Source organism: Hylaeus anthracinus, unplaced genomic scaffold, assembly GCF_026225885.1.
Source record: "Hylaeus anthracinus isolate JK02 unplaced genomic scaffold, UHH_iyHylAnth1.0_haploid 0, whole genome shotgun sequence".
Taxonomy (NCBI): Eukaryota; Metazoa; Arthropoda; class Insecta; order Hymenoptera; family Colletidae; genus Hylaeus; species Hylaeus anthracinus.
Window position 1 is genome coordinate 17946299 of NW_026533254.1, and position 22172 is coordinate 17968470.

Genomic DNA, 22172 nt, shown 5'->3' on the forward strand with positions numbered 1-22172 from the left:
CATACAAATTTACAAGTGTATTCAAATTTATACAACAAATTAAAAAAATTAATTTTTATAATTGTAATACTTCTGAAAATTTAGGTAACATCCGTAATGGGTCATTATGCTAGCGGTGATACACGAAAAACGATACATAGCTCTGAAGATGACGAAGGTTATGAAAATCAATCTTATAGTACAGTATCTATTGAATTACGAGCTCGATCAGGTATTACTGATAAACCACGTTTATCGTTTGGGAAATGTGAAGGAATTGTAAGTTTTTAATAAACATAATAATACAACATATGCTTGTACATAATCAAACATGTTTTAAGTCTCCATTACCAATACCGCCAACGTCAGACGACACTGATAGGCCGTTTTGGGGGGAGGATGAATTAAGTAGCTCAGAATCAAAGCAACAACTAAATCCAAAACAGAAACGTCGTCGTAGTTTTTCTTATCGAAATCGTATCGCATTACGATCATTACTTTTCCAATCATCAAGCTCTAGCATAGATTCGATATCTGAGCAAATTTCATCGAGAGGTATTTCATTATTAAATGCGTGCATCGATAGAATTCTTTATTATAATATTATAATCTATGCATAAAAAGCATAGATTCGAAATATCTCTTTTACATTATTTGTACAGTTCTTAAACAGGAGAGATACAGTCGATATGCAGGACGATTTGGCGTGGAACAATTACAACCTGGATGTAGTGTTACAAAAAAGAAATATGCGTATAAAAAAGTACCCCTGTTTTCGTGTAACGATCAGAATGTTTATTCAAGATGTAGAAATTCAATGCACAAGTATGCACAAAAACGTAATTCAGTGTTAACGAATAAAAAAGTTCGTCGAAAGAGTTGTTCGACATCGTCTTCGGGAAACGATTCTCGAAATCACTGATCCTTTTCTTTAAAAGTAATTAATGGAGTATAGTGTATTGATCCAAATAAGTATTGTACATTTCACAAACATTTTTTTAATCCTAAAAATATTTATAACAGGGATCGATTCGCAGCGCAGTCAGCCCTGGGACGAAGCTTGTATTTATTCACTTATTCGTGGTTGTTCGCGGTTGCTACAAACGAAACTAACATTACCGAACAAGCGTATTTTTCTTTTATTGCGAATAAGAATAAATAATTAAGAATATTTAATAAATCGTTTGAAAAATTATTTCAAGAATATGAGTTATTTTGTAACTAACGATCGGGGTAAACATCAGTACGAAAGACTCGATGAAGTTCATAACCGTAAGTCGATCAATTCAAATTTACTATAGGTTATATTTTAAGAGTATTTTGTACGACATGCACCATAATTCGGAGCATCCACTTAACTATACTTTTCGGGAAACATTGTGTTTACTTTTTTTACATACACCTTGCATTAACGGCGTATTAGATTATTGCCATTGCCATGTTGTATACATTGCGCATGCCTAAACGTTGAAATTTAAATTTTGAATATCTCTATATGAATAAATATAAATTGTCCTTTTTAATTTCAGAGTCAACGTTACGCCCTATTTTTAGTTTAATCGTAGTGGGCATTTGTATGATATTATTAATATTGTCAGCATGGAATTTTAACAATGCGATAAATGAAACTAGTAACGTTCACGTATTTTACTTGAATTTCAAACGATCACCTTTACATGTAGTATCAACAAAATTTTTGTCCTTCGGTCTCGATACTTCTTTATTACGCGATATGATAAACTTTCCAATTGAAAATGAAAAATTTATTAACTTAGCTCGGCATCTTGCACCTGCTTATGTTCGAATAGGTGGTACATCGTCAGATTGTTTATACTTCAATCAGGTTTGTTCAATTTCTTAACATACATTCTTTTTTTAATTTGAAAGCAATTTAAATGTAAATAGTTTCGATAAATCTACCAATACAGACAACGCAAATAATTCCGGAGAAAATAATTAGTCCTATAAATGGCAATGACATAAGTAATTTTACATTAACCGAAATAGATTTCGAAAATTTATATAACTTTGCTATAAAATCGAAGCTACGCATGATCTTCGATTTAAATGTATTGATTAGAACTGCTGATAATTCCTGGGACGATATTAACGCCAAAGATATTATTTTATTTGCCAAAAATAAACAGATGAAATTAGATTGGCAGTTAGGGAATGGTAAGCTATATTTCGTTCTTGTGTTTTAATTTATTAATCATTTTTAATTATATTTAATGTGTGATAATTATTTCAGAACCAAATTCCTTTCGTCATGTATTTAATAGGGTTGTCAATGCTGCACAACTTGCAAATGATTATTATCAATTAAGACAATTATTAAACAAACTAGGATATAATGAAAGTATTCTTGTTGGTCCAGAAGTAAATCATATTGGTGATACCAATCATCAGGGAGAATGTTATGCAGAAACGTTTTTAAAAAATGATAAAGATAGTGTAAATTATGTTACTTGGCATCAGTATTATCTTAATGGAAGAGAAGCTCGAGTAGCTGACTTCATAAACGTTTCCACCTTTAATTATTTGCCAATGCAAATTAAATCTATGAAAGAAGCAATTAAGCTATCAGGAAAAAATATTCTTATGTGGTTATGTATGTGATTATACATTTATACTTGCTGCATTGATATATTTGAATTAAAATAACTTACCAAAATTTCATTTACAGCAGAAACTAGTACAGCTTATGGTGGGGGTGCTCCAGAATTATCAGATAGGTTTGTGGGTGGATTTTTATGGCTTGATAAATTAGGATACTCTGCCAGCACAGGTTTAAATGTTGTCACCAGACAATCATTATTTGGTGGATATTATGCTATGGTGGGGCCTGATCTTATACCAAATCCAGATTGGTGGATTAGCGTAATGTATAAACAATTTGTGTCAGAAAAGGTTTTGAAATTGACATCTTTAAACAACTCTGACCGTGTGCGACTTTATGCACACTGTACCTCTAAGAAAGCATTAATCAGTAGAGTGTCAGCAATTACAATATATGGAGTGAACATAAACAAAGTTTCTGTTCATATAACTATTCAAGGGATTTATTCTGCACTTCACAGAAATGCCAAAATCTTTTTATATGCATTTACTTCTGATAATCTTCAATCAAGGTATTTAATGGCAATTATGTAACAACTCATTATTAATTTAATGTACCTAATCCTATTGCTCTTATTCTTAGAGATATAAAAATGAATGGAAAAATATTAAAATTGGAACCTGATGGGAGTTTACCACCATTTTGGCCTATAATATTAGAACCTACACAAGTGATTACATTGCCACCCTATTCTATGGTATTCATTGTAATACATGGTGTAAAGGTTCCAGCTTGTGAGGCATAGGTGTTACTTAATGAACCAGCATGATTATACAACCATTTTATATTATACATTTTTCATATATTAAAAATTTATAATACGGTCTCATAAAACATATTTTTACAATCTTTCGCTAAGAAAGAAAAGAGTAATGGAAATCAATAAAAGAATTAAATAATTGAGTGAGTTTTATGTAGTATCGTGTATATGTATGTATATATCTGTATCTACGAGTATGTGTATATGTAACTATCATTAATCTGTGCATAGATATTTCTTATAGTCAATGCGAAATGCACTATATTATACAACAATTGCCATACGAATCTTTTTATAAACTTTACATTGATTTCAATCAACCATTAGTATATCACAAAACTGATTTATGATCGAAAGATACGCTAGTACATAGCATCATATACTTCTTTTCTTGTTTTAAAACAAAGTTCCTACAATTTATGCATTGCTTTATTATAAATATTACGGGAAAAAGATATTATCATATATAGCAAATATATAAATACTGAAAAAAAGTACATAATGTTAGGTAATTGGAATGATTAAATTTATCTTCTCACAGTATAGTATTATTTCATAAAATTAAAATCAATATAACAACCAAGTATATCTAAACAATATATAATATTTGAAAACACTCTAATGAAGATTATATATGCATGGATCATCAGCCTGAAACTGATAATTTATTGAGTCAATACTACTTATGGTATATATTTACACAAGAATATTCTTTTTTTTACTAATTTGGCATTATCATATCATTCCTGAGATGAAATAGTGATCGTTTTTCCTTTAGGATCATCAAATCTATCCATAGTACGAATATCCATGATCATAGTAAGAGCCCAAATCATGATTAAAGCTAATATGGCAGTGACAAATATTCCTGTCCAAATTGGAATTGTAGTAAACCCAACGCAATCGTACGCATCGCTAAATGCTTTTCCATTTTTAAATGCCTTTGCATCGATTTGCACTTGCAAATCTATGATATTTAAGATAGTAGAATTTTGTTCAAAAATAACGTTCTGTGAACAATGATAAGAAAAATTAAACGGAAAAACAATATCCGTGTACGTAGTCAGGCTGTGATTAGTACTATCCTTGATTTTGTAATTAATTCCTTCATAAATTACTGTTTTAAGAGTATAGTATCCTGTACTTTTGACCTCAAATTTAAAATGGAGTATATGCTTAATCGCAGATGAATCCGTTTCATTGAATAACAGTTTCAATACTAATGGAGACTCTTTTGTACCTTGTCCTTCTTGTATACTCGTATGTTTAAGTGGAAGGTTTATGACATCTACAAGCTATAAAGTTTATTAGAATTGTAACTTATGAAGAATGTATTCGTTGATAATTATTGAACTTGTCTTGAAATTACCTTCAGTGACAATGCTTGACTAGAATACAAAAGTATTCTCTCTGATGAAGCAATAAAAGCGGAAGAATTAGAAGATAGAGTAGAGGTATCTCTCTTAACTCTTTCAGAACGGCTATAACTACATGATCTTCCTGTGAGAATAGCTATTAAATTAGGACTGGACTCTTTTATCGTCTTATATGTCTCTGGAACTATATCTAGATTGGTAATAGGCATAATCGACAACTGTCCTTCAGATTTTGAATCTGTATAATCATCGTATGTTTGATTATACGATGGCAAATCTTCGACAACATTTACCGCTTTCTCAACGGCAGGAAAATATTTTAACGAATCGCCAGTGGCGACTGTATGAAGATTCTGTAATGTTAAAAATGTTTTAAATTAATATTTGAGTCCAGCAGTAAACGATTTTGAAGGTTGTTCGCATACACTAACCTGTTTGTGTTTCACTAAATCCTCGACGCACAGATTATCTTTCACGTAAAGAAGAACAGGAGGAGAAGTTTCCAACTTTTTACGTAGAAACAAATCGAATTCTTTGCTAGAAGTTTTTAAAAATGGATTCACTGCACTCGTTTCCGAATCGGTATCAGCTAAACCGCCCCATAATAATACAGGTACAGCATTCTCGGCGTGCAACGATGAAATCTGTGACACGACGATTAACGTGAGAACAAAGCTAAAAACACTACGAAATTGTGTCATGATGCCTTCCGAAGAAACAAATTTCGACGAGTCAGATAAGTACTGATCCGCCTACAATTGATCAGAAATGAACGGAGCACCTGACTAGGATTGGAATCATATGACAGACGTCACGTGACGAGTTTGTTTCCGGCTTTTAAATGAACACCATTTACAAACTTGGATATTTAAATGATATTTTAAACGGATAAAATTTTCGTAAACGTCAAATATTCTTGTTTATCTATTATTTAAATTATCATTATTAATTTTAATTATTATTTAAATAATCAAGTTAATCATGGATAGTAATAAAATCGAGGAGAAGAGAGAAACTGTTATGTATTCGGTTTGTGTCCTGCAGGTTTGAATCGTGAGAATAATGATCGCATTAATTTCTTATTGAAACTTTAGCAACTCCAACCATGGAGTACAGTGGGTGTATTACCCTGTATGGAACAAATTGCTGGTCCACCTATTTCGATTAGAGTAGGAGAATTTTATAAAACTCCCAAACCACATCCATGGCGTCCTACTTTGGGATACGAAACCGTGGAAGCATTTTCTCTGTAAGAACATAAAAAACTTAACATAAGCAAAATTTATATAAGTAAAATTTATATAATTACTTTAGACCTGCACAACCTGTGACAAATCTGTTGTCAGAGACTTGTTATATGCCGAATGGAATGGCTACGGAACCAATGAGATTTCCAAATTTGGTGACTGGTTTCGATAGAAATCCAGCACACGCGGCACGGGCTGCGCTTTACACGAGATATGGTCCATACGAATGGGTACAAAACCAACTGAGGCTGTACAATGAATCTAATAGCAACAGAAATTATTCGGAAAACTTAAGACAGGATACTGTTCGGATGATGCGGTAAAATGATCTTAACATTTCAACAGGCATTGAATGGTACTTAAAAGAACAATGTATGCTAAAACTTGTCAATGTAATCTTAGAGAAGCAGATGAGAAAGTACAAAATGGTCAAACTGAAACAGGTCGAAAATTAGGAGAAAGAATTACAGATACCACATATTGGAAAAATGAAGTAACTTCCGAATTAGAACGTTTGATAATTGAAAATGCAAAGATGCAGGAGTGCCGTCGAGGCTTACAAACAACGATACAAAGCTTAGAAGGACAGCTGCATATAGCACAAGAATGTTTATATTATCGGGAGGCTAGGACAGGTTTTAAATTTTAATTGATGACCATATTGTTCTCATTAAAGTAACTTCTACATTTTGAAATGCAATTAGGTTCCGATTTGGTTCATGATCAAGCTGAGCATGCTCTTCTAAAGGAGGTAGAGGTGGTCAGGAACTGTCAAAATAAATTAGAACACTTTACTGATAAATGTGTTAATCAAGTATGTTTAAAAATTAAAAGATAACAAATTGGGAAGGGTAATTCTATATCAGAATTTTATGTTCAGCTTACAAACAGCAGAGCAGTACAAAATCAATTAGAGATTGACATACGAAATAAAGAAACTGCACTTGGGATAGATATTACGTGTCATCAGATGAATAATTTCAGTCGTGGTTTGAAGTACTATGGTGGTATTGAAAACTATGATAATAGGTGATAAAATAAATACAGCTCTTGACTTAACAATATGGTTTAGGATCATATACATACTAAGTTATGTATTGCTAAATGTCTCATTTAGTGTTACACAAGCTGAATCATGGGCTGAAGCATCTAACAATGTAGTGAAAAAGTCACAGTTGGAAAGATCAAAATCTAGTCAGCTTCAAAGTGATATTGAAATCGCTATAAATGCAGTTGGACATGAAATGTGGGAAGCATGGGGCAATACAAACAATGCATTGTCTAGAAGGGCTGCTGAAATGCTTGAAGCAAAAGAAAAATTACAAATACATTTACATAAAGTGATCAAAGAGCATACTACGAGATATTTGTATAGTCGCCACTTATTCTACCACTACTTAATTTATATTTATGTTTATAGATTCAACAAGAGATCTTTGAGATTGAAAAAAATTTACAATTAATGCAAAAAGCCATTGCAGATAAAAGTTCTGCTTTGAAAGTGGCACACACGCGACTTGAAAGTAGAACACATCGGCCTGAAGCAGAATTATGTAAAGATTATGCTCAACTCAGGTATATATTTTTAAAGAATCATGAATTATTAGAAACTTAATCGTTATTATACAATTTTTTATGTTCTGACGTGGTTTCATAGAATGATCGAGGAAGTAAAAACTATACATTCAATGATAAATGATATGAATTTAAAATTACAAAGATTTGAAGCACAACATCAACAGCTACTACGCACCAGATCTAATTTAGAAACTGATTTAAAATCTAAAGTCGATGCGCTATTTATCGATAGAGAAAAATGCATGGGTATACGAAGAAGTTATCCTGTTGCTTCGGTTATTAAGTTTTGAACCATATGTTGGTGACATATTCCTAATTATATTTATTTTTTATATTAATATACATAAAACGTGAATGTTTTGTATAAAATTTGCTGTTTTAGTTATTTATCTGTGTTCTTTAATAAGAAGATAATAAAAATATTTGTATTCTTTCAAGCATAACCTCTTAATGTTAATCAAGAATGCACTGATACTCGAACCAATATTATACAAGATTATTTTTATTAACGAAGTAATTATAAATCTATAATATTTTAATGTTCATGTATAGTAATATCACATTAACCATGTATATAAAGACTTTGTACGTATAATTAATCAAATAACTCAGATCATATTAATAACTGTATATCATTATGACTTTATAAACTATTTCGTGAAGTCTATCTTCGTAGAACAATTTGTAAATTTCCATTCACATGTTCTAATAAACAGTTTTTTTTCTGTAGAATTATATCTTACTTAATGTTTGGGAACCACTATGTACAAGATTTTATAAAAATCTTTCTTTACAACAAAATAGTACAATGTAGAAGTTGTTTGTTTAGAGTAGGTTGTTTTCTAATTTATGTTTCTAAACCATTTAAACGCTGCTATAGTTTCATAGATACTCGTTGCAGCTGTGTCTGTATCATACTCGTCTTTTAGATAGAAAAGTTTAATGTTCTCCTGCGGATGACATTCCAAAACGTTCCATTTTTCGAACAACTTTAACGAGTTTTTTATTGGATCAACGCATAAACTCTCACCTGTTTTATAACAAAATTAAAAATATATTATTTTCTTATGATATATTACGGACCATATTTACCATAGAAATATTGTATCATTACTTACCATAATTTACAATACCACGATCTAAATTCGTTTTCAGTTCACTTAAAACTTCTTGAACGAGGTCTTTTTCAGAAAGCGACCGTCCTACTAGTTTCTTAAGAGTAAAGGCGCTGAAAGTATAGGTATCGACTAAAGGTCGTAATAACGTGTGCAAAAATTCCATGCGTTTCGCGTCCTCTGGTACTAAGCTCAACTAAAATCGTAAAACATTGCAATCATAGTTATACAAACAAACGTAAGTAATTTTTGATATTAATAAAAAAACACCTTACTTTGTACTGAATATGTTTAGCCCTATTTTGATTACAATGTTCTTCATCTGAACTATCATCAAATTTTTGCGCGTATCTTCGACTCCAGAACTCCTCGGTTAAATAACATTCCTACCGTATAATTTATATAAAACATGTTTGTTTAATCAGTGTATGTAATAATTATGTTAGAATACAATACCTCCTGTAATGTAATGATACTCGTATATGAAAGATTCTCTATAGCTTCTATAACAATGCGCTCTAATTCTTGACATGGTTTACAGAAAATAAATTCGTACTTAAAGATATCACAAAGCTTAAGTGATCTCTGAATTAATAAATCTTGAGATACTGTAATATTGTTTTGAGCAATGGCTATTGGATCATTGATCTGTGACTTCAATTCAGCATACAAAGCTGTTACTGAAAATATGATGGATACTTTAGAAAAGTGAACACATTAAAGGTTGATATGTATTCTTACCTACTATACTATCCATAACGTAACATGTTAGCATTGTATTGCTGTAATAGGATAGCTCAATTACATTTGGCAAAATTGATACAGGACGTATCGCAGTAACAACATTCGACTTTATTAACTGACCGTCAGCTGCTTCTGTAATTTCTTGTCTTTGCTGCTTTACTAACCCTGGACCTAAAATATCCAGCTGAAAAAACAACAATTAATTTTCTTATCGTGATAAAATATACTGTGAACATTTTATTATCAGAAGAACAATTATATTACTAACAGCGTGATTTATAATATCAATACTTTCTCCGCAGAATGCAGTATCTCTATTACGGCATTCTAAATCTTGTCTCATTGAATCAAATGCTTCGACTAATTTATCCAATGTACAACCATCCCGAAACTTGTTTAAAAGTAAAAACGCAACAACATTCGTCGACATTATCGGCGTTGAGGTAGAAGAATCTAAAAATTATTTTACGTGTTTCACACTAAATTTGTTCATGCCACAGAGATAAAATTAATTTCCTTCTTACCATATACAACATGTCGTGCAATACTATCTACTAACTGACGGTGTTCTTCCACAACAACGTCTGTACCATAAAGCGATGAAGTTGACATTGTATACTTCAAAGGTCTCTCAACAGGAGCTGTTTTTATGTTAGTCAATTTATTTTGTTGAGTTTGAAAGGATTTCAACATTTCCTATCAATCAAATAATACAATTGAGTAATTTAATGAATATAATTATTATATAATTAAATATTCTAAGAACTATTAACTATTACCCTAAGCGAAAACGGCTGACAAAAATCAATTTTAAGAATGCCATAATGTCCCATTAAGGTTTCCCACATAGCCCTAATTGTAGATCGAAATGTTTCCAGTTTCTTTGGTTGACCTAGCTGTTCTCTAATAAAATTTCCGTCAACAAGACGCTCATAATTCATTGCAACAGGTATTAGTAGTGCATCTTCAACAGTTCCATCCATGTATGCATCAATAATGACACTTAAAATGCCACCTTTCGGCATACATGGTTTACCAGTTCTTGTTCGCCCACCCTCTATAAAGAATTCTAAATTATGGCCTGCCCTTAAGCTTTCCACTATGTATGTGTGAAGAGTAGCACGATAAAGAAGATCTTTACGACCCACGACTGGATCAATTCGACGTTTTATAAAAAATGCACCTAAACCTCGTAAAAGCCACCTGTTTGATATACGAACATTGATTAATAAAATAAAAAACGAAATATTAGCAAAATAAGATTATGAAATATTTATTCTTATAGCATACCCAAAAAATGGAATTTTTAAATTATCTCCAGCCGCAATCAATGGATTTCGAATGTCATTCGTCAATAAAATGAAGCTGATCATGACATAATCTAGATGACTACGATGTAAGGGAAGAAATATCAAAGGAAGACCCGTATCATTCGCCTTCTTCAACATCTCTATTTGAGAAGGTAATACTATAGCAGACTGTATAAAACATGGTAACAATTTGTAAAGAATCCATACAGTTATTTTAAGTAAAGTATTGCTTAGCCTGCTTTCCATTTCAAGCAATATTGTTTTGGCTCTAGCTTTTGCTGTTGCCAAAGCCTCTTTCTCGCTACAGCCTTCATTATTAACTGCTTCCCAAGCAGTCAACTTTATAGATTCCTGTAACCTCTCGTCATTCAAAACCTGTGGGGAAAATTAATTTATGAAACCTATGGAAGACAAGATTTATAACACTTTAACAAACATAAAATATTTCTCAATCAATTGTACACTTACTGTTTGTGTTACTCTTGTATAATCGTATATTTTACGGTTATAAATATGTGAAATAAAGTGGAATATTTTGGAGAGAAGTGTACACCCTGGACTAATTTCCAATATATTTAAACCAAAGGGCATATGCTGTTTGCTAATTGTATTTACCAATGAATCCTATAATAATACAAAACCTCGATGTGTTTATGAAAAACTTACGAAATGTTAGTCTTATTTTTTTTTTAAATATCAAGGAAAATATATAGATTAAACAAGAACATTTCAACCACTGATGGTTGACTTACATGTACTGGATACCCCCGTACGACGATAATACGCAACCATCGTGAAAAAAGTCCACATGGCTCTTCGTACATTTTTCCTGTTCTTTTCTTTTTATTTTTAAATTATCGCGTGCTTACCCGAACTATCATTACTAGTACAACGATTACGCATCAGCTTTTGCACATAATATTACGATAAAAAAAAATTTGAAGATGGTTTCATTTAATTGTGAAGTCTATTAACACTTATTCGGTAGAATCACATTGTTTGTATCAACAGCTGTTATGCATCCAAGTTTATTTTGTATTATACCCCTGTCGATCGTATTATAAACAATACTTTCTTTTCTCGTAAACTATATGAAAGAAAATGATAAAATTATGCAATCGAAATTTGATATACATCTATACATAGCAATACACGTGTATGTGATTATGAGCAGACAGTGATTACTCTACTTATCAAAAAAAATTGACTTGTGTCCAATGCAAAAGTTACATAATAAAATGCGTGTCAAAACATGACACCTTAATTAGATAATAATGGATTTGTATTGCGCTGTAAATGACATTAATTACATCGACGAACGCAATACAAATTTCAGATACTATAAATAAAAGATAAATTAAAATTGTTGTTTTACTCGAATCGGAACACGTATATTTCACCACGATATTCTTAATACATTAAAAATAATTCGACGGTATTATTTGTCATCGTTGTTACTTTACAAAACGTTCACTTCTTACTGTTTCGACGAATGTATTCTTGTACAACGAATTATTCATAATAAATCACGATTTATCCGAACAATATCATGGGCACACTCGATGTATTCACAAAATTTCGTCGATTTAACGAACTTGCCGAATTATAAATACGCGAATAAACGTTAAGGGTAAACAAGGCGTGTATTTAGTAACTCTGAACTACGCAAAGAAAAACGTACACATGTGCAACCGTAATATTCGCAATTTTGTGAGTAGGCTGGTCATTAGTTCGCAAGCTAAATATACTTTTAGTGTGTAGGGATGTGAACGCGCAATGTCGACGTGTTGAGGCGTACGCGCGCGACTATTCATCTACCGCATACTGTTTTTACTTAATTTATTTTGGATTCGTTAACTCGAAGATGTGAATTACATTACAATACAAATATTACTCTACTTTGTTTCAACCATTATGCCCTTTTACGATTTTAAAACCGAGCGTTTCGAATATTATAACGTTAATTAATTATTAAGTAGTATTTAACGTGTTTTCCAAATCGACGTAGCTTTGAACGAATTAAGATAAACGTAATATAAATTGTTTGGTTGTTTTTGCATTATAAAAACTAGATAGGCTCTTTTTTGCCTATAGTATAATGCGCTACTGACACTTTAAACGGCCGTTAACGTCGCGACTTTAGACGTCCAAACATGAAATCATGCAATACGGTTATTCGAGAACGCGTGACGTCGTATATGTTCCTTGAAATTTACATAACAGTATATAAAAATCTTAATTATATAGTAAACTCACCTTAGACGACGGAGTACAAACGTTACAACAATACTGTAAAAATGGAGGTTTTTCTTTAATACAGGCAGTCAACGGTTCTGTCTCTTTGATCTGAAACAGGGAACTCTCCCTAATCTTCTTCAAATGTTCTCTATCTTGGATCTTCTTGCTATGCAATAGATGACCCGTTCGATGAAACTCTGAAACGTAACGATTTCTACATATAATAGTGGCTAAATAAGTATCGTTCATCGTCGAAGGAAAATCTTACCCTTTAATGGAAATCGAGCTGTGGTCGTTTCAGCATTTCTCTTCACTTCCGTTCTGGTCTCCCATTTCGCGTACACCTCTTGCAAACGTGTCGAAACTACGTCCACCATGTTGTTCGGCCTACGATTCAATTTAAAAAAAGGTCTTTAAAAACAAAATACAAAATTTCATTAATTTACGTTTTTTTTTTTCCGGAGGAAAATGATTTGCTTTTGTTTGAAGAGTTAAAGAGATGCTCTAAAATCGTGAATGCTATAGCGACGACTTAAAAGTGTTAGAGAAGTCTTGGAATAACTCGAGTGAATATAGTAAACGTTATTAAATGGAGCTAGGCAAGAAATCCAATTTTATTTTCGTTAATGACTCTCTATCGTGAATTTCATCAAGCATAGCGAATATGATACAAGCACAATTTCATGGACATTGCATTCGAATGCCACTGCGCATCATTCACGGTCGATTTCCGTCACTTTTAACGGGTCGATTCAGTTGAGTGCAATCGGATGCGGTTTCCTATTTTTTCGATCATGTCAACTTGACGTTGAACGTTAGATGCTAGCATGCGTTGTTTAGCGATAAACCAATAGAAGACAGTAAAGACACGGAAGAAAATAAGATACCATCGGTATCGAAGATCTGACCGCAAAAATTGAACGTGCGCAATAGATGAACTCTTTGTTAGCATACACGATTGTTTAGGAAATATCTGTTGAAGCACAATGGGAATTAGAAATATCTATTGAACGTTATTACTGATTATCATGACGAATTTACGAAGCAATTGAATCGACGTTGTTCAGGAAAAGGGATCGCCCGTCCGTATGATTCTAATTATGTGCGAAGGATATCGCGTATCGGTTACATAAATCGGTATTGAATGTTCCATTCTATCTCGGAAATAGAAGCGCCTAGATAAATCGGTGGCGTGAGATTTCAGCTTTTTTGGAACAGATATAAAACGCTGTTTATTGTTTACTAGCGCCACCTTTTTAAATGTCTAGCTTCAATGTCAGGGAAAGTTTTACAATAGCGTTCTTTAAAAATGAATTGCAAAGAAATGGTGAATTTTGTTTAAGAGGCATGAAGATTGAGCGTGATCCTTGTCTAAGAGACACGTGGTTATCCCTATCACTCCTTGGAACTGCCCACACCATATCAAGTGAGAGAGGTCACGACCAAGGAGGGAGCCTCGGCTTGGAAGAATTTCGATCCCGTCGACGTCTAACAGCCAGGGTCCCTTCTTACACAAGACTCACTGTACATGTCTGAAAAGATCGATACTTGTTGTATGTAGTGGAATAAAAAAATATTTGTATAGCGCTTGATCGGATATGACAAAAAAGAAGTTCTTGTGTACAAGCATATTGTTTACGATTTGATTTATAATTTTGTTGAACAAGTATACTGGAGGCACCACGCACTCAGAATTCTTGTCGGAAGTTTCAGAGCTGTAATAGTGCACCGAATGCTTCTATATTTGTCAGTTCCTTAATTTTAAAAGGAAAAGTGATTCGGCAACGTCTTCGTTGTCATGTTTGTTTCAACGACCGTGTACACGCTCCGTGCGTCTCATACTACGGACGTTGTACCGATCAGAAAATGAACAATGTTCTTTTATCAACTCGTGCTCTATAGAAATAAGTCATTCGATAATTTGTCTTTCTTTTGGTGTCCGTAAAATTTCATTAGATACGTTGAAGAACGAACGAACGAACTTGACTTACAGCTCTATTAGTTTCTTTGAATTTTAAAATGAATTTTCGACAATTATAAAAAATGAAGGACAACGATTGCTTCAACTCAAGACAAGCAATTATTTTAATCGTAAGTAGTCATGAGACTCACCGATTAACGATAATTTTAATCGCCATTGCAAATCGTTATTTCGAATAAAATTTATCTGAAGGTGATGCAAGGTCATATTTTAATCAATTCCCGCAAATATCACTGATATATTATAACTAACGATACGAACAAATATTTGATGAATATTTGGATGAAAGTTGTATGCTCTTAAAGGGGACATTATGCGGTGGACAAGAATACCACGTTAATTGACGAAATGGCCTTGAATGATCCGATCTAATGAAGACTATTGTGCGCGTCTAGTAAAGTACGCACGTACCCCTGTGCATCTTTAAGTTCAATTCTTTCGAGGATGCAAGCTCCCTCCGAAAAAATGTATTATCCTACTTCTTTTTGCATTAAAATTTCCTCTTGCGCAATATTCTTATGGGAAGTATTTAGTTTTAATTTAATTAGCTCGAGTATTACTTAAACGGTAAACGTATAAATAACGAAGAAATAATTTTTTGCGGTGGGTTTCGAAACTTGCAAAAAATTCATGCAACCCAGGGTTAACTGTCAAACAGTACTCACATAATATTATAAATCGATAGAATATGCGGCGGAAGGTTTGTACAAAAATAAGTGATCTACAACTAGGACGTTCCACAGAAAGCAACGAAAGAACAGGTAGATAGTTGGTTGGAATAGTTCCGTGGCATCCAACGGGAGCGTTTGTAATACGTTACCTAAAGTTGAAAAAATAGAAGAGAACTCCGAAGAAGAGGAAAATTTCAACAAGGCCGTCCATTTTCGCGTGCGTATCGTGGCTCACGCGATCCACTGCTCGCCGAAAAGAAAAGAAGAAAAGGAACACGGCTGACCGAGCTTTCGTTTAGTAGTTTAGTTCGTAAAGGAGAGTCAAACTCGACTGGTCGTATTCAGATTTCGATCGTTGGTTATCGCGCGTTCGTTTTATCGCGAGCGTTGACAATCGCGTAAACTTTGATCCACGCGTCCATCGCCGTAGAAGAAACGCCGAGGACCACCTCAACGAGATCCATATATAAGATCCACGTCTTAGCGACCGTTATCGTTAACCCCGTGCACCGTCGATGGTTTTTATCGAACCTTCAAACCAATACGGTGGTAACGGAAAGACTGCATCGGTCGCGACAATCGCCGACGACTTTCTACCGCAATAGGTTAAGTAACCACCGACGATATTCACCGAGGACAGTTCACTGACTTGCTTACTATGTCGGAAAACGCCAAGAAACATCTGGATGCTCGCTACGTCGAAATGTCTTTTTGAGCTATTTGCGTTCAAGACAATTGGCTAAAAATCCTCTGGACCGTCACTTTGAACAACTGATCCAAAATAAATAGTACAATTTCCTACGCATTTCTTTCCATTTATGTATATCGAATTCATCGAGACGATAAGGCGCGCAAAAAGGTTTATCTCGAGTTTGTATTCTTCGATTCTGCAAGGTTTGTTCGTCTTTGAAATAAATAGACAATGCGCGTAATTTGATATACATTAAAAAATGTGAAAACAGTGAACTGTCACACCAAGTTTTCCCTCGCGTATTATTTTTATACGGTACTTAACAATTCATTGTGATTAAAGTTTAATAACCAAGTTGATTGCTCTTTTTATAATATATTTAATTCACGGTAGAGATAATTCCATTTCCCAAAGATTAATCTTTAAGAATATTCTCGAAAACAATTGTACATTGCTTTCGATGACAGCTCCTTCGACGTTAACCGCGAAAACGATAAGTCTATCGCGGGAAATGAAGGCTCACTGTTCGAAGGAAAGAGTGACAACGAAAGTCGTTCCGAATGTTTCCCCTGGGAAATTGAATCGTTAAACTAAGACCAGTGTTAGAAAAACAAATCAATTTCGATTCCATTCCACACAACCGATGCAACCACCGCGAAGATAGAATCATAACTGCATTCAAAGCATGGAGGACCACGTGATCCACGTGGTAAAAGAACATGGACAGTATCGAAGGATAATTCCGATGATGACACTTTCTTTATCTATTAAACATACGATCCTTCGTCAATATTGGTTGAAGGATTGAGATTTAGAAATAGTTGCGAAATTTGATGATCATTTGCGAAAGTATAGAGCACGGTTGATGGAGTGGTCCGGTTAACGGTGGCGTTACTTTCGATCGACCAATAGGATTTCGCGTTATTATTCAGATGAAGAAAAATAATTGCCATTCCGCCTATATTTCCACCACTTGTATGCGTGCACATACATAGCACTTGAAAATTGCACAAGACACAATTTGATGCGCATTCGGCGATCGCGACGTTGCACCCCAACTGGATCGGATATATTTCGATTGATCAACAGATTCTACATTCTTTATTTCTATTGTAGAAACGAATTAACTGTAATTTGAAGGAATATATATATATTGCCGATCTTTTTTTTCGTGCTGTATTTCTGCGTGTATTTGCACGATATCCTCAGCATAACAAACAACATTCTCGATTAACAGAATCGGTATGACCTGATGTCCAGTTAGTTTCGTACCACTCGTAAATTAATCCTATTGAAAGCTATTAACGTTTTATGTTGGTCTTTATTGTACTTCAATTTGTGACAACGCATTAAGATTCTCGAGCGGTATATCCAGAAACATTCATTGGTAGTCTGAGTACTCGCGAAACAACGAATTCGTATGAAACTACTGTACTTTCTTCTTTGGGTGCAACTTTCACAAATCATCGAAGAACGTACTTAGACTATAATAGATGACAATATTCATTGTTTATTTCCTATTTAGAAGACTTCTGTATACATTATGATAATTAAATGGCGTATATTTTCATTAGTATATTATCGTACTATTTGTTTTTATAATCCTAACATTAATTAGAAATAGCTACACATACCTGTAAGTTATACATAAAAATGTCATAGAAAATAATATTTATAATTCTAGGAATATGTAACAAAGAATGTTAAATTAATTACACTAATGAAAAATCAGAATGCGATACGATAATTTGGTCCAGCTTATCTTAACCACCCAATCGATAATAGTATAAAACATAACCTTTTTTGTGACACACATTATATTGATACAGAAGCCATAACTTACCTTGTGCTGATGTTTTAAGACGATTCGTGTATTAATACGAATTATTACACTAATCACTCAATACATACGTACTCTTTTGTAAATACTTTGAAATACACTTTACACGCCAAACAATGTGATCAATTATTTATGCACTGTTACATGTATTCAATACGCCATGAATTATAAACAAGAGTTGAGAATGATGCAATTGTGAATATAAACATGTAAACATTCAACAATTCGTTGTTTGTAATAAAATGCCTAAAGTGTGAATATTGTATACAACTTTGTACTACTTCAACATAAACATGTATACGATGACCCTATGTATTTACTTACTTACTTTTATATTTGATGTTAGAAATATAGTAATGAATTATATATAAATGAAAAAGCATTATTTAATGCATAATATATATTTTTAAAGATAACGCAATTCCTTTAGGCTTACTCTATCAATATTAATTACAAAAGAAGAAAACGAAACGTGCTGTACTTGTTAGATCGTGTTGTATGGCGCGCATTTCATACGAAAACACGTGTTATCACAATAACCTCTGCTTCATACTGCTAGAATAGTAATTATATACCTAATTATTATAGTGAATAAAAATTTTGTTGTAGGATAACTGAAACTACGAAAAAATGGCGGTACGTAAGAATAATTTTACTATTTAAAACCAATATGGAACTTGATAACCTATTTCTTATTTTTTTATACATATGTAAACCAATATAACTTTTTTTTTTTAATTAACATTACTGTTAAGTTATTATTAACTCTATTGGTTAAAATTATGCTTTTTATCCATTCTTTCTTTGTTTTCAAAGAAACAGAGAAAGCTGAAAATTAGTTCAATTAAAAGAAACAATCAAAAGAGAACTAAACTTATGAAGCAAGGAAAACTTAAAACGAGACGACATAAACCAGCAAAGAAACAAATTCAAAAGACAGTTCAACATCCAGAATCAGTCGAAGAAGAAGAAAGTGACCATGGAGAAGATCTTATGAATATGGTTGAAAAAGATGACTTAGACTTTCTCAAGGAAGCTATTTCTAACAAATCCTATAATTTGTTAAAGAAGATACGCTTGGATGAGTATGTTCCATCATATTTACTCTGGTAAATTATCTAAATACTTTAAGTTACAATTACCATAATTTGTGTGCAATTTAGAACAGTCGATAGTAAGAAGAAAGGTAACAATCAGAAAAGAAAAAATGAAGCAACACTAGAGGAAGAATATGAGAATAATGTATCAAAAATAATTGAGGATGAAGGTATGAAGAAGGTTCGTATGTTACTTCCAACAAAAACTAAAAATGGAGTTATAAAGAAAAGGCTGATAGAAGAAACTATGAATGAAGATAATGTTGAAGATACTGAAAATAAATCTAATGGAGAATTTCATACAGAAGAGAGTAACATAGGAGGAATAACAGATTTAAATGTAAGCTTCAACTACATTCTATTCAATACTATTGGTTCTTAAGGATCTATATATTCATATTCATACAAAAAATGTTGTAGAATAAAGACAAAGATGAAAATAAAGAACCCGTATCTATGATAGAACTCTTGGCATGTCGTCAAGAAGTACTAAGATCTAAACGTTTAAAGATAGGATTACTTTCTAGTACTTTATTAGAAACACCTGAAAATAAATCTGAAAATTTTAAAGCACTGTTAGATCTAATGGAAGAAACTAATCCAGAAGTATATATTACTGTTAGAAAATTGGCAACTGTGTCTTTATTAGAAGTCTTTAAAGATCTGTTGCCATCTTATCATATTCTTCAAATTCAACAGGAAGGTGTAAAATGTATGTAGTTATGATATTTTTGTGGTAGTGATATTTATGTTGTATGTATAGTATATATGTAAAAAATCTTTTGTTTTTTTAGTTAAAAAAGAAACACTGGCACTGCAGAATTTTGAAACCACATTATTAAGTAATTATAAACGTTATCTGCAAAAACTAGAGAAAATGTCTGGTGTGTTGAGGAAAAAGAGAGGAGATAAACGACAATTAAAAGAACAAGAAATTGAATTAGGCAAACTTGCAGTGACTTGCATGTGTGATCTCTTGACAACACACCCTTACTTTAATTATTCTGTCAACATAGCAAATTTTCTTATACCATTATTGGATAATAAGCACAATTTTGTAAGACAATGTGTGGCTGCATGCGTATCCAAAATATTCAAGGAAGACAAACGCGCTGAATTATCCCTTTCAGTAAGAAATTTGAATATTTACAAGTCTATATTTGAGCTGCATTTTTAAATTTTCATGAATATTTGTAATACTTTTAGATAGTACGTCGGCTAAATCAGTACATAAAATTGAAAGCTCATTCTGTTCACACTGAAGTTATATCTGTACTTCTGTCTCTTCGTATCAAGGAAGTAAACTTGGATAAAGAGAAAGAAGAAGAAACCAAACAAAAAAAGCTCATGTCTCATAAACAAAGAATTCTTGCTTTAAGTAAACGTGAAAGAAAGAAAAATAAGAAGCTAGAGCAAGTAGAAAAAGAATTGTTGGAAACCAAGGCTGAAGAGAATAAACAATCTAAACAAAAGTTGCTTACTGAAATAACAAGCATAGTGTTTACAATTTATTTTAGAGTTTTAAAACAATGTCCAAATAGTAAAATCTTATCTATTAGTTTGGAGGGCTTGGCAAAGTATGATTTTTTGTTATATTTCGTTATTCATTACAGTATGCAACATCTATCATCACGTAATAATTACAGGTTTGCACATTGCATAAACTTGGATTTCTATCAAGATTTGGTAACAGTCATAGATAAATTGATGGAAGCAGGCAATTTAAGTTTGAGAGATCAATTGCATTGCATTCAATGTGTGTTTACAATATTATCAGGTCAAGGCTCTGCATTAAATCTTGACCCTTACAGGTTTGTGTTGGTAAAAGTAATTAATGTTTTAAAAAAAAATTAGGATTAAACTTATAATTATATTCTGCAGGTTTTATGTACATTTATATAAAAATTTATTTAACATTCACTGTGGTAAGACCCACTCAGAGATGGAACTCCTTATAAAAATTTTAGTACAAGTTCTAATTCATAGAAGAAAGAGAGTCACACAAAATCGTTTGATATCATTTATCAAAAGAATAGCTATTGTAGCTTTGCAATCGCAACATAACGCAGCTCTTGGAATTCTAGGCATAATAAAACAAAGTATGCAACTTGGAAAATCAGCAAATATTTTGTTAGATACTGATTGTACTACTGGAGATGGTTTCTATCAGCCAGATTTAGAAGAACCCGAATGTTGCAATGCACATTGTACAGCATTATGGGAACTCGCTGCTTTGCAGGTATGTATTCACATAAATTATGTTTAAATTTGTACTATAAATACATATAATTGTTTTTCAACGAATTATTCTTTTATCTGTTTTTGTTATTAGCGACACTATCATCATCCTGTACAAAAAATAGCAAAAAATATTGCTGCCGGAGTGCCACCAACTGGAGAGGGAAGTTTGCCTTCAGAGATTGCCAAATTGTAAGTATACATTTATTTTGTTAGCTGATATTTTGTAAAAAGATACAAATTGTTTTGTTTCAGAACGCCAGAAGAACTTTATGTTGAGTATGATCCTACTGGTGTTGTATTCAATCCAGCAGTTCCAATTCCCAAAAAGACAAACGTTAAAAGATCAATAACGACTCACCGTTTTATAAATAGCGAATTCAAGGATTATATTAATTCTGTAAATAACACTGAATTATTCTCAGATGGATACGTAGATTTTTATAAAGCATATAATAGTTAATTTTACATGTAATACAAGAATAAAATGAACAGTATGTTATTTAAATCTGCGCGTATTTTGTAAATAATTGCAAATAACTTTTACAATTGTTTTTTTAATTTAAATAGCGTAGTAAATACAACTCTAAATGCCTCATATGTAACTATGAAATAAATATTGTTCTAAAATAAATATATCGAAAACAAAGTTTTATTGTGATTACAAGATATGCCAATGAAATTAAT

The 22172-nt window shown here is 32.4% G+C and overlaps 5 protein-coding genes across 10 annotated transcripts; 3 read left to right on the forward strand and 2 right to left on the reverse strand.

Moving 5' to 3' along the window:
- The first annotated feature begins 909 nt into the window (after positions 1–909).
- Positions 910–3499, forward strand: LOC128888574 (heparanase-like). Its single transcript, XM_054145566.1, has 6 exons — positions 910–1251; positions 1509–1822; positions 1908–2154; positions 2231–2590; positions 2666–3110; positions 3182–3499. The coding sequence occupies exons 1-6, from the start codon at positions 1185–1187 to the stop codon at positions 3342–3344; spliced, it is 1596 nt and encodes a 531-aa protein (XP_054001541.1). The 5' UTR covers positions 910–1184; the 3' UTR covers positions 3345–3499.
- LOC128888586 (V-type proton ATPase subunit S1-like) lies at positions 3369–5528 on the reverse strand. The gene is made up of 3 exons (XM_054145593.1): positions 5167–5528; positions 4729–5088; positions 3369–4654 (listed from the first exon to the last, which is right to left on the reverse strand). The coding sequence occupies exons 1-3, from the start codon at positions 5434–5436 to the stop codon at positions 4100–4102; spliced, it is 1185 nt and encodes a 394-aa protein (XP_054001568.1). The 5' UTR covers positions 5437–5528; the 3' UTR covers positions 3369–4099.
- A 188-nt stretch (positions 5529–5716) lies between these two features.
- On the forward strand, positions 5717–7866 carry LOC128894137 (tektin-3-like). Its single transcript, XM_054155629.1, has 9 exons — positions 5717–5779; positions 5830–5984; positions 6050–6301; positions 6385–6617; positions 6687–6796; positions 6863–7011; positions 7100–7322; positions 7403–7557; positions 7640–7866. Exons 1-9 carry the CDS (start codon positions 5717–5719, stop codon positions 7848–7850), a joined length of 1551 nt encoding a protein of 516 aa, XP_054011604.1. The 3' UTR covers positions 7851–7866.
- Positions 7857–18705, reverse strand: LOC128888532 (glycerol-3-phosphate acyltransferase 1, mitochondrial). Of its 5 annotated transcripts, none has more exons than XM_054145503.1 (14): positions 18154–18538; positions 14386–14499; positions 13236–13354; positions 12986–13164; positions 11198–11353; positions 10710–11104; positions 10199–10622; positions 9944–10115; positions 9688–9872; positions 9417–9603; positions 9132–9355; positions 8951–9061; positions 8679–8871; positions 7857–8590 (listed from the first exon to the last, which is right to left on the reverse strand). In XM_054145503.1, exons 3-14 carry the CDS (start codon positions 13342–13344, stop codon positions 8403–8405), a joined length of 2523 nt encoding a protein of 840 aa, XP_054001478.1. In that variant the 5' UTR covers positions 13345–13354; positions 14386–14499; positions 18154–18538; the 3' UTR covers positions 7857–8402. The 5 variants fall into 5 exon arrangements, with proteins under 5 accessions (XP_054001478.1, XP_054001484.1, XP_054001493.1 ...); XM_054145509.1 differs by lacking the exon at positions 18154–18538 and adding an exon at positions 15769–16421; XM_054145518.1 differs by lacking the exons at positions 14386–14499; positions 18154–18538 and adding an exon at positions 18587–18705.
- LOC128888563 (nucleolar complex protein 3 homolog) lies at positions 18647–22134 on the forward strand. Of its 2 annotated transcripts, none has more exons than XM_054145544.1 (10): positions 18647–18786; positions 18967–19235; positions 19314–19587; positions 19668–19959; positions 20042–20376; positions 20454–20824; positions 20894–21058; positions 21129–21486; positions 21580–21677; positions 21741–22134. In XM_054145544.1, the coding sequence occupies exons 1-10, from the start codon at positions 18781–18783 to the stop codon at positions 21946–21948; spliced, it is 2376 nt and encodes a 791-aa protein (XP_054001519.1). In that variant the 5' UTR covers positions 18647–18780; the 3' UTR covers positions 21949–22134. The 2 variants fall into 2 exon arrangements, with proteins under 2 accessions (XP_054001519.1, XP_054001528.1); XM_054145553.1 differs by having other exon boundaries at positions 18648–18786; positions 18973–19235.
- The last annotated feature ends 38 nt before the right edge of the window (positions 22135–22172 follow it).